The 12327-nt window shown below is 41.4% G+C and overlaps 1 protein-coding gene across 2 annotated transcripts; it reads left to right on the top strand.

Moving 5' to 3' along the window:
- Window positions 1-2449: 2449 nt before the first annotated feature.
- Window positions 2450-12018, top strand: LOC140996319 (E3 SUMO-protein ligase ZBED1-like). Of its 2 annotated transcripts, XM_073466678.1 has the most exons (5): window positions 2450-2506; window positions 10736-10967; window positions 11063-11179; window positions 11258-11344; window positions 11457-12018. In XM_073466678.1, the coding sequence occupies exons 2-5, from the start codon at window positions 10791-10793 to the stop codon at window positions 11823-11825; spliced, it is 750 nt and encodes a 249-aa protein (XP_073322779.1). In that variant the 5' UTR covers window positions 2450-2506; window positions 10736-10790; the 3' UTR covers window positions 11826-12018. The 2 variants fall into 2 exon arrangements, with proteins under 2 accessions (XP_073322779.1, XP_073322777.1); XM_073466676.1 differs by lacking the exon at window positions 2450-2506 and having other exon boundaries at window positions 9268-10967.
- Window positions 12019-12327: the final 309 nt, after the last annotated feature.

Below are 12327 nucleotides of genomic sequence, written 5' to 3'. Positions count from 1 at the left end.
GTGTTTTACAATTAGTTAAAAAGGCAATCAAGCTCATCACAGTTCAGTAAAACAGAGAAATTTTAATTTAGAAGTTGGATGGTTGTATTTTTGTAGTTCGGAGAGGCAAATAGGTGTAAGAATGTTTCCTTTCTTAACATTTTATGAGTTTATTGTTTTCATGTATAACACTAAAAGCAAGAGCTTTAAATTTAGCAAACTAGCCACTTGCATGCATCTCCCAGCTGAAATTACGGGGGCTGTTGGTCTGTCACTGCTTGCAGTGGTATTACAGACAGAACAGATTGGGGATAGCTGGTTATCCTGCTAACTTTATGTAACCCACATGAACCTACATAGGGTTACTAAACCTATCCAGTTATTTAGAGGTGTAATTTCATGCCCGAACAGAGGGTGGCGCACCCGCCCTGTATCGCTATGTTAGCGCGCTCTTTCATGTCTCTTCTCTTCTTTTCTGGCTGAGATGAAGCACGCTACGAACAAGCTTCTCCCGGCATGAAAATACCATATAAAAGTCATTAATCCATGATTAATCACCTAATATCAACTACTAATAAGTTGTTTATCAGGAATTGATTTCAGTGTGTGAAAGTGAACGTGAGGAGCCGCATCTGTCTTGTGGGCTCACTTGTGAACTCCGGTAAGCAATGCATAGCCAATGCATGGCCACAGGTTGCTAATAGGCTAACCCTCAATGTTAGCTTGTTGACATTAGTTGACCACATGATGCCTTTGTTTAGATACTTTCCTTTAAACCAATCGGAGTTATGGTTTTGATGCCTAATGTTTAACACTATCTTGGTACAGATTGTATCACTGTAAGTCGCCTAGAAAGTCTTAAAAAATATCGCTAACGGCGCTAGCCGCGATGCTAACGGCTTTCGTTTTCATACTGTGTAAACTAAATTGATAACTGCAGCACAGTAATGATAGCGTGGTGCAGCATTAAAGGTGCATTACACCAGTTTCTTTTCAACTTCTTAAAATCATTTTTTTAAAGTGAAACTCGCGCCAAAATGCAACCTAGGCTTTTTTTGTGAATATATTTGAGTCAAACCTTCATGTAAAAGCATAATTACGACGAAAAAGCCACTTTTAAGATTCACCGTAGTTCCGTTTCCGGTTCAAACTCATTTTCAATGGTGTGCAGGGGCAACTTTAAGGTAGCATCAAAATCGCTATTTTTAAAACACTAAGAAGACTCGACACAACATGAAACTTTGCTCGTAGCATCACCAGGGTCTCTAGACATGAACACGAGCATTGAGAACATTGTTTGTGTACACAGAGTTTACTAAAAAGGTTTTTGAACAACTCACGTTAGCAGTAGCTTGCTACGCTCGTCGCTGTACTGCCAGTCGAGAAGCGGCAATCCCCGATCCCCGGCATAACATGGAGCTTTCTCCTCCATGTTACGCCGCACTCGGGGATCGACACATCTCAACTGGCAGGATGGCTACAGCTACTGCTAACGTGAGTTGTTCAAAAACCTTCTTCTTAGTAAACTCTGTGCTTTTTCGTCGTAATTATGCTTTTGCATGAAGGTTTGACTCAAATACATTCACAAAAAAAGCCTAGCTTGCATTTTGGTGAGAGTTTCACTTTAAAAAGAGTATTCACTCACTGTGATATCTGTCACAGATGCAGTTTGATTTACTTCATTTTGGTTGCCGAAATGCATTTATTCAATAAATAGTGGTAATACAGTTCAACTTCATGTTTTAAAAGGGTAATATATTAAAAGATGTATGTTTAAAGAAGTTACATTTAAAAGCTGTTTAACATACAGTGATTTAAGAAACTGTTTAGGGTAAATAGTAGGGTTGGGTATCGAGTATCGATTGGAACCGGGACTAGCTTTCCGATTCTCCCGGAATCGTTCAAAAGTTTAAATTTCGATTCCTAGTTTCGATACCCAGTCCACCAACCGGAAGAAGAAGCCGCTGAACACTAACGAAGAAGCGTCCGCCGGAAGTGTTTGCATAACCGAGCGAGTCGACCATCGATAGCGTGCGTCGGCGGTCCAAAGTGTGGCTTCACTTTTCTAAAAAGAACGAAATCTCAGCAAAATGCAACACTTGTGACAAGATTGTTTCGTGCATAGAAGGGTGCACGACGAACATGAAAAAACACCTCCTCCGAGTTCATGGAATAGAAATAAATGTGTGCCCCATCTTTGACGCGCTGCGCTGACCGTCCTCCGCTGCATCTTCCTCTGGCTCTGGCTCCGGCTCTGGCTCCAACCCCCAGCCTGGCACCGCAGTGACTGCACTGCAGTCCGAATCCGGTAAGTAAAACAATACATATACAATAAATAATATGTCTTGCGCCAACATTGAGGCAGCTAACAAATTAGCCCACATATTTTTTCATAGACAATTTACGACCTGAGATTGCTAGCCAGGCTGGTGACTCCACAACTTCGCAATGTGCTGAGCCTACTCCGTTCACCATAGCGGCAAAGGGGAAGATGTCGGTGCAACAAGTGGAAGAGTGCCACAGAAAGGTCACTGCACACATCGTGAAAAGGCTGCATCCCTTTTCAGAGGTGGAATCACCAACATTTTGGTTAGTTAAGCAATAACGATAGAGCTAAGCTAATTAATACTGAGCTAAACAGTAACAGCAACATTACATGTTTGTTTATGTTTGCAGGGACATGGTGAAAACTCTAAACCCCAAATATACACCACCTTCCAGGGACTACCTGTCAAACACATTAATCCCATCGTGGTACAAGGTTGAGAAGTCTAACATTATTACAGAGCTCAGTGAAGTCAGCTCTGTTGCACTCACATGTGATGGCTGGAGTAGCATCACACAGGACCACTACCTCACCATCACAGCACACTACATAGTAGAGGGCAAAATGCAGCAAAAAGTGCTAAAAACAAAGGCTGTGTACAAAGCACAGTCCGGTTGTGTTGTTGCAGAGGAAATCAGTGATGTTCTGTCAGAGTTTGGCATATCTGATAAAATTGTAGCAATCACTGTAGATAATGCTGCCAACATGGATGTGGCTATTAAGCGCCTGCAATTTGTGAAACTGTGCTGTTTTGCCCACACACTTAATCTAGCAGCACAAAGTCTATACTCCCTAAATTCAGTGAGTCAGTGGGTGGCCATGGTCCGAACCATTGTTGTGTGGATGAAGAGGTGCTTGATGGCGAAGGTGGTTCTCCAAGAGAAGCAAGAACTTCTACGTAAGACACACAAAGTTCACTTTATTTAACTGTTGTGCATTGACACGTAATCAGTAGGCGATTTGAAGGGGGATGCCGTCCCCCTTGTTAGCAAAATTACCAAAAAGCATCCCCCTTGTTAACCTGCCATCACTCTCCATCCCCTAGTAGCAGAAAGTGTGTTACAAATCACAAGCGGCTGCAATCAGCTCCGGCGCACAGTAGGGTCAAGCCGTGCACGGCTGCTTTGCGTTCCGGCTGCCTGGTCGATTTTTGACGGAAGCCGCAACAAGCTGCACAGAGCAGATCGCGCCGGCAGGAAGTCAGAGACACAGGAACGACATAGAGCATCTGGTCAATTTTCAAAATAAAACACCCTGTGCAGACTCCCGATTGTATAAAAACGAAAAATGACCAGATCAACAAAATCTGAGCAAGTCAACAAAATCGGGCAGGCCAAAGGCTCGGTTCTGAAACGTTCCCGCTGGGTTCTCTTTATACATTCATGGTATGATGCCGTGCAGAGGGCGGAACAAAACCTGTAGCAGACGCAACGTCATAGAGCAGCTTCCGGTGGATTCCCAGCGTGTCTCTCGTGTAGAGGAGCACAACAAGTTTGCTTGTTTTAAAACTAAAATGTTACTTTTTGTAAGTGTTTTTAGTGTGCCTGTTCAGAACATGGTGGCTTATGTTATGTTGGTAATTGTCATTTTTGTGCTGGTTTTTAGTTTAACCATTTGTGAGGTAGCTGTTACATTTCCTGACACCAGCTGTTTTATCCCCCATTGAAGTGCACTCTGCTGGACAAACTATGTCATTACACCAATTTTGTATTGCCCCAAGCATGTTTTTCTCCATTATAGTTTTTAAATATAAGGTTTTCATATCGGTGCATATCGGACAATATATACGCCGAAACCGATATATCTGTGAGAGGCTCGTATCGGCCGATAAATCGGTCAGGCTCTACTATTTTGCACAATGTTCATTGTGTGTCCTTCAAGGAATTTAGATGGTAAAAAATTCCAAGGGGTCATGTGGGTCATGTAACTTAAAATGACCCTGCTTGTAGTGTATTGTGAGAAACATGAGAAAACCCTGCCTGAATAAACTCAGTCCACTGCGTACAGTTTAAAGGTGTATTTACTCATTACCTTAATACAGTTATAAAAGGACAATTGTAGTAGGGAGAGAAGGAAGATAACTGGATAAAATAGAATTGGAGAATTAGAAATGTCAGTTATGGTTAAGGCGTCCTGCAACAATGTCCTTTGGGAGGTGTACATAGGTGTGTCGGGGCAGGGTGGTGCTCCCATTGAGCCATCCCCCCTGTTAAAAATTAACAAATCACCTACTGCACGTAATGACTTTATATGTCTGATCTTATTATTATTTATTAGCTCTGCAGAGTAGTACTATAGTATTTGAGTACAATTTTACAAAAGTATTGTTTGTCTCCTAGGATGAAAAGCATCTGCTAAATAACTTAAAATTGATGTTCTTGTTTTTATCAGAGCTGCCCCGACACTCACTCATACTTGATGTGAGAACACGCTGGAACTCTCTGTACCTAATGCTGGAGAGATTCACAGAGCAGTACCCTGCAATTCAAGCAGCCAGCTTGGATCAACGGCTGAGAAAAAATATGGAAAGGGACAGGTAGAGATAGATAGAAGAGCTTAGACAAAAAATATCAGTACACACAAAATATGAATTCAAAGAACAGTATTAGAGTGAATGTGAATGTGCTAATGTAGGGAGTGCGTATGTTAGGTGTTTTGTTAAGAAAAAAAGAGAATATTTCTTTTTTCTTTCAATGGTCTTTTTATTAATGATAAAATACATATAAGACAATCAATGCACAGGAAGAAAGTTTTTTGATTTTTCGTACAACATCCATAACACAACACAACCCCTTGTCAAAAGCACAAGCACAGACACCACCAAAAAAAGGTGAAATACATGAAAAATAGATAAATAAATAAAATAGATAATAATAATAATAATAATAATAAAAAATAAATAAATAAATAAAAAGAAGGGGGGGCGGGGGTACTCAGAAATTATTGTTGAAGGTTTTTCATAAAATACCAAGAAGGGGCGCCATATTCTGTAGAATTTGTTTTCTGATCCCCGAATAGTGTATCTAATCTTCTCTAGATTCATGCAGGATATCATGTCTCTGAGCCAATGTGAATAGGAAGGAGGAGCTGGGTCCTTCCACTTAAGTGAAATAGCTCGTCAGGCTAGTAAAGAGGCAAAAGCAAGAAAGTTGAGCATAGCTTTATGTAAGTTCAAATCTGGAGCAATGCCAAAAATACCAGTCAAGGGATTGGGCTCAATTCGATGATGGAGGATTTCTGATAACGCATGGAAAACCGATGTCCAAAAGTTACCTAAGGAGGGACATGTCCAATACATGTGGTAGAGTGAGGCAGGTGCGCCTTTACATTTATCACATGTAGGGTCGACATCAGGGTACATTCGCGCTAATTTGGTTTTTGATATGTGAATTTGATGCACTACTTTAAATTGCAAAAGTGCATGTCTAGAACACATAGAAGAGGAGTGTATCCGATCATGCGCCGAGTCCCATGTGTCCTCTGTAAAGGTGTAATTTAGGTCTTGCTCCCAAGCAGTTCTTATAGTTGCCATTGAAGAGCAGTGCAGTTTGGAGATAAGGTTATATAGATTGGACATGATACCTTTAGAAGTGGGGTTAACAGAAAGAAATATATCAACAGGGTTAACTGGGGGTTTATAAGGAAATTGGGTCGTTAAGCGCTGTATAAAAGTCCTAATTTGTAAAAATCTAAAAAAGTGGGTTTTGGCAATGCCAAAAGTTTCTGTTAGTTGAGAAAAGCTCGCAAAACAATTATCAATGTATAGATCTTCAAAGCATCTCAAACCTTTTCTGTGCCAAATCTTGAATGCGCCATCAGCCATTGAAGGAGCAAATAGATGGTTAGCAGCAATTGGGCTTTTAAGTGAAAAAAGCTGTAGTCCAAAACTTTTCCTAAATTGGCCCCAGATTAACAGGGAGTGTTTAACTACTGGGTTGCTCTTGGGAATATCCGAAGCAAGTGGAAGTGCGGCACCTAAGAGGGCAGGTAAGGAAACAGGGTTACTGGCACAGACCTCCATTGTAACCCAGGCTGGGGAAGTGGGTTCAAGATGGAAATGTCTCCAAAATAACAAACACCTAATATTCGCTGCCCAGTAGTAGTACTGGAAATTAGGCAGAGCCATTCCCCCTGCCTGCTTGGATCTTTGGAGAAATGCTTTCCGCAGCCGAGGATGTTTACCATTCCAAATATAAGATATCAATAATGAGTCAAGGGCCCTAAAAAATTATTTGGGGATGAGAACGGGAAGACATTGAAACAAGTAGAGGAACTTTGGAAGCAATGTCATTTTAATCGAGTTTATTCTTCCAATAAGGGACAGAGACAAAGGAGACCACTTTGATAAAATCTGTTTTGCCTGATCAAATAAAGTGAGAAAATTTGATTTAAACAAGTTTTTGAATTCTCTGGTGACACTCTTCTGGTAGAGAAGTGGTTGGTTTTGAAACAAACAGAAGTAGGTCGTCTGCATACAGCGAGACTTTATGTTCGACTCCTCTCCTCCATATTCCCTGTACCCGCCCGTTGCTACGCAGGGCAATTGCAAGAGGCTCAATGGCAATTGCGAAAAGGAGTGGGCTTAGTGGGCGACCCTGCCGGGTCCCACGGTGTAAATCAAAGTATTCAGAGTAATGACTATTGGTTAAAACAGAGGCTGAAGGACATTTATACAATGTTTTGATCCAGGACAAAAAGACAGAACCGAAACCAAATTTTCCAAGTGTAAAAAAAAGATAGTTCCGCTCTACTCTATCAAATGCCTTCTCAGCATCCATAGAGGCAAGGCACTCTGAATCCACATGTTTGGGGGAGTACAGAATGTTAAATAGCCGACGAATATTGTAAAACGAATGGCGTCTTTTAATAAAACCAGTTTGATCTGGCGATATTACAGAAGGAAGGATATCCTCCAGTCTGTGGGCCAAAACTTTGGCGAGGATCTTTACATCCGTGTTTAGCAATGAAATCGGTCTGTATGAAGCACAATCTAGTGGGTCTTTGCCTTTGTTCAGCAACAAGGAGATACAGGCCTGATTGAACGAGGGAGGGAGTGCACCTGAGTTTAAGGAATCAGAGAACACTGAGCACAGGACGGGGGCTAGATCAGCAGAGAATTTTTTAAAGAAATCTGATGGAAGCCCATCTGGGCCAGGGGATTTACCTGATTGCATAGATGATATAGCTGCTGAAATTTTCTCCTGGGTGATGGGCGCATCCAGGTTATTTCTCAGTTCTTGAGAAAGGGACGGTAACTCAAGGTTATTAAAGAAGTTTTCCATAATATTAAAGTCTGCTGTACAATCTGAAGAGTATAAATTTGAGTAGAAAGTTCTAAACTTGTCATTAATCTCTTTCTGGTCAGATGTTATACATCCATTATCAGTCCGTACTCCAGCAATAAGTTGTTTCGATCTCAACCCACACAGCTGAGTAGCCAGGAGTTTGCCAGTTTTTCCAGTTTTTTAATAGTTACTTTTACTCCGAAGTAAGAGACTTTTGACTTCATGAGAGGAAAGAACGTTAAATTCGGCCTGAAGTTTCAAGCGCTCCTTGTACAGTTCAGGTGAAGGTGAATTTGCATATTGTTTATCTATGTTTAAAATCTGATTAGCAATGTCAGTCTGTTTCTACTTTGAGCACTTGTTTTTATATGCTGAGAATGATATAATTTCTCCTCTTAAGTACGCTTTCATAGCTTCCCTGATTGTTTTATTAGACACATCAGGTGTTCTATTGATGCTTAAAAAAGTTTTAATATGTGTAGAGATGTGTGAGAGAAAGCTCTCGTCGGAGAGTAACAATGGATTTAGTCTCCAGTGTCTCCTTGTATAGTCAGCATCTGGAAAAGCTAGTACCAGAACCAGGGGAGTTCTCCATCCCCTAGTCACTCTCCATCCCAATTCAGAAATGATCAGAAATAATAATACTTTCGTATTTACATGACTTAAGGTTTGAGATGAATTTATTATCTATAAAAAAATAATCAATTCGAGTATAAGTGTGGTGGACATGGGAAAAGAAGGAATATTCTCTTCCTGTAGGATACAAGAACCGCCAGGGATCAGAAAGGCTAAAATCGTCAAGAAATGCTTTAATGTAACTGGCGGATTTGCTGAGAGTGGTAGGTTTAGGTGAGGAGCGGTCTAATGCTGCATCCAAATAACAATTGAAATCTCCCCCAAGAATTAAAAAAATAGAATTTAGATCAGGGAGTTCAGAGAAAAATCTATTGAAAAACTGTACGTCATCAACATTAGGCGCATACACATTGGCCAAGACCACTGGCTTATTGTAGAGCTTACCTGAAACAATGATAAAACGTCCAAATTTATCTGCTGTAATGTTGGAGGGCTCAAAAGGAATGTTTCTATCAACAAGGATAGCCGCACCCCTGGCTTTTCCTTTAAAGTTAGAATGGAAAAACTGTCCTGCCCAGCATTTACCTAATCGCCATTGGTCAGAATCATGCAGGTGGGTTTCCTGAAGAAAGGCTACCCCAGCCCTGAGCTTCTTTAGGTGTGAGAAGACTTTGTTTCTCTTCACTGGGTGATTTAACCCCTTAACATTCCAGCTAATGAAGTTAAAATTACCTTTCATTTAGAACACTTGCAGAAAGAATAGAGTGAGTAGCTCCGCGGGGGGGGGACAAAACAAAAAACAACAAAAAAAAACAAAAAAAAAAAACCCTGAACCCCAAGCTCACACAGCGCTCTGTGGAGCAAGCTCAGAAAGACCTCCTCAGGTCTCGTACTATACATCCCCAGAATATACTTCCTATTTCACTAGCTCCAACATAGGTTTTTAACAGTTAACCCTATGACAAAAAAGCTATCAATACTGAACAACTAACACTAAATACACCATAAAGCTAAAACAACTATGAGCAATAACATAACACAGGTTATCATGCCTCTTCTCCCTGCACGCTGCACCTCCAGCTGTAATAATCTCCCCAAACCAGGACTACTCCGGTGAGAAATAAAAATATATTTTTATATATAATAAAAAATAAATAAATAAATAAATTAAAAAAAAAAAAAAAACAGTGTTCAAGAGACACAGATGAAATGCCCAACAGAATTGTCATATAGCCGTTCATGAATTCGTTTTAGCTTATAAAACTCAAAATAAAATACAAATGAGATGACCAACAAAATTGTTAAATGTTGTTCATGAATTTGCCTTAGCTTATAATAGTCAAAAAAGAATACGGGGAGGTAAACCTAAAGGCAAGCCCAGCTGGATAACGTAGCAGAGAAAACGTAACTCAAATCAAAGAAGCAGGGAGAAAAGCTCTGAAATTGTCCACAGTTATTTACTCACAGAAATCAAATTGTAGCTACATTATGGCAGATCAATCCCACGAAGTCATCGTCGGGTATCAGGGCGGAGCGGGCGCACTCTCTCCCAGGTTATGGATGAATTTAGTGGCATCAGTGACAGATGCCAGCCACTTCTTCTCGCCGCTCTGAAGAGTGATGCGCAGCTTCGCCGGGAAAAGTAGAGAGGGTCGGAGTCCTCTTTTATAAAGTTCAGCCATGACTTCTTTGTATTCAGCTCGCTGCTTCAGAACATCAGCACTGTAGTCCTCGTAGAATCGGAGCTTGTGGCCATGGTATTCCAGCTCACCTTGTTTGCGTGCCTCTCGTATCACCAAGTCCTTAATCTGGTATCGGTGAAAGCGAATGATGACGGGACGCGGCCGGTCCCGTGAGCCAGGTTTGGGCGCTAAACTGCGGTGGGCTCTGTCCAGCTCCGGAGGGGAAGGGAGTGTTTGCTCACCCAAGACATCAACGAGGAGCTGAGAAAAAAAGGCGGTTGGGCGTGCGCCCTCAACGGACTCCGGCAAACCCACAATGCGAATGTTCTGTCTTCTGCTGTGCCCCTCCAGATCAGAGAGTTTCGATTTCAGCCACTTGTTGTCTTTCTGCAACTCGGAGCATGTAGCTTCAAGCTGCTGCACAAGGCTAACCTCCTCCGCATTGGACTCGAGATCAGTTATACGCCGTCCCTGTGCCGCGACCTCAACTTGAACCTTGTCTAGCTTGCCTTCCAGACCAGCAAACGATGACTTGAAGTCAGCGGCCAATGAAGCCCTGTGTTTCTCGAGCAGATCCGCGATGCTTTCCGTTGATATGCTAGCAGCGCTGCTAGCGCAAGCTGCAGAGTCATCTGCTGCAATGTCTTTCTTGGTTTGTTTCCCATATCTTGACATAATTACTGCCGTAGTGTCGATGTTATTCCCAATTGGACTCAGTCGCTCGACGTTATGACAAAAAAAGTAGGGTTCAAAATGATAAATGAAAAAGTTAGTAGCGGGAGCTAGAGAGCTGCATGTCTACTCCATGGTCAGCAAACCGGAAGTTCCCCCTCAAAAGAGAATATTGCTAACTCCAACCTATGTTTTCTTAATTCTTTTTCATACAGACTTGCTCGGCTAACTGAGGAGGATTTTAGGAGAGCTGAAGACTTCATCAACCTGATGAAGGTGCTCTACACGTCAACACTCTGCGTGTCCTCCCAAAAGAGTCCCACATGCGGACAGATTCTGCCTATCCTCAAAAAGCTTGAGGCACACCTGGCTGTAAAAGATGGAGACACAGTCTTTGTGTCAAACCTTAAAAAACAGGTTTGGGCAAACCTATCCAAGCGCTACCAGGTAAGTGACTGAGGCAGGGCACCTGGAAAGAAATTGTTGAAGAACAGAAATATTCTGTGGCTTGTTAAAACATTTAAAGAACATGTGTTTTGCAGAATGATGAGATCAGGAACTTTCTCCAAGTGGCCACTGCGTTGGATCCGCGCTTTAAACATAAATTGGATGATGATAACACCATCTGGGACCAGATCCAGAGAAAGCTGATTGAACAGGTGAAATGTCATTCATGCACAACTGTCCTTTTCAGCTATTAAAATCTAAGATCTAAATGCTAATTATGTTCTTTGTAGTCAACAGAGGAAGACTGTGGAGCTGATGGGGACACCATGCAGTCTGAGAATGAGGCAAATGAGGAGAATGAGAATGAGCAGGAGAGTGTAAGATAGCTGATATTATATAGGTTTTCAATTTAAATAATGATCATGCCTTTAATGGATGTTTTCCCTTTTTTAGTGATAATACTGATGAACCTTTTGTTTTGTTTTTTAGCAACAGCCTCCCTGCAAACTGCCCAGGAAGACTCCACTGGAGGAGCTGTTCGCTGAGGAAGAGGCACAGAACGTAGTGTCACAGCAGAGCTCCATGTCCATCAAGAAACAAGTGGAGAGAGAGCTGCAGATATACCAGGAAGTTCCACTGGTCCTTATGTCTGAGGACCCTGCTGCATGGTGGTGGAACCAACAAAAGACTTATCCTTTGCTGTCAGATCTCGCTTTCTCCTATTTATGCGTTCAAGCTTCTTCTACACCCAGCGAACGTGTGTTCTCCACAGTAGGAGACACTATCTGTCCAGAACGCTCACGCATCCTGCCTGAGAAGGCAGATATGATCATTTTCCTAAACAAGAACTGTTTTTGATTTTATACTGTACCTGCTGCTAATCTGGACTGGGTTTTACAAGTTGTTCCTTATTGTTTATTTGCTTTTCTGCACCAGGTTAGCCCATCAGTGGGAGCACGATAACATGTTTAAGTACCTGCAGCATCATACACTCGTGTAAATGTGTTTTCATGAGGTTTTCAAAAATAAAGCTCTCTTGAGGAAAGTGTACCCCTGCGAAAATTTATTTATAATTTATAATATTTATATTCAAGTTCATAGATTTGATATTTATATTCTAGTTGAAAACAGCCCTGTGAGAAATTCATAGTAAAGTTCATAAAAAGTAAAAAGTTCATAGAATTAAAATTGATGGAGAAGGTCAGACTATTTCATTCAGAAAGACCTTTGGTTAGCTAGCTCATTTAAAATATCCTAAACTTTTTTGACCCTGCCTCTTAAAAGAATCGGAATCGAGAATCGTTAGGAACCGGAATCGAAACAAGGAATCGGAATCGGAATCGGAACCGGAACCGGAATC

Source organism: Pagrus major, chromosome 5, assembly GCF_040436345.1.
Source record: "Pagrus major chromosome 5, Pma_NU_1.0".
NCBI classification, from domain to species: Eukaryota; Metazoa; Chordata; class Actinopteri; order Spariformes; family Sparidae; genus Pagrus; species Pagrus major.
Note: the sequence above shows the minus strand (reverse complement) of the source record. Positions and strands in the feature narration are given on the sequence as shown.

Coding starts and splice junctions, on each gene's coding strand:
- LOC140996319 (XM_073466678.1), top strand. CDS start 10,791: ATGAAGGTGCTCTACACGTCAACACTCTGCGTGTCCTCCCAAAAGAGT. Junction 10,968..11,062: donor ACCTATCCAAGCGCTACCAG/GTAAGTGACTGA, acceptor TGTGTTTTGCAG/AATGATGAGATCAGGAACTT. Junction 11,180..11,257: donor AGAGAAAGCTGATTGAACAG/GTGAAATGTCAT, acceptor TGTTCTTTGTAG/TCAACAGAGGAAGACTGTGG.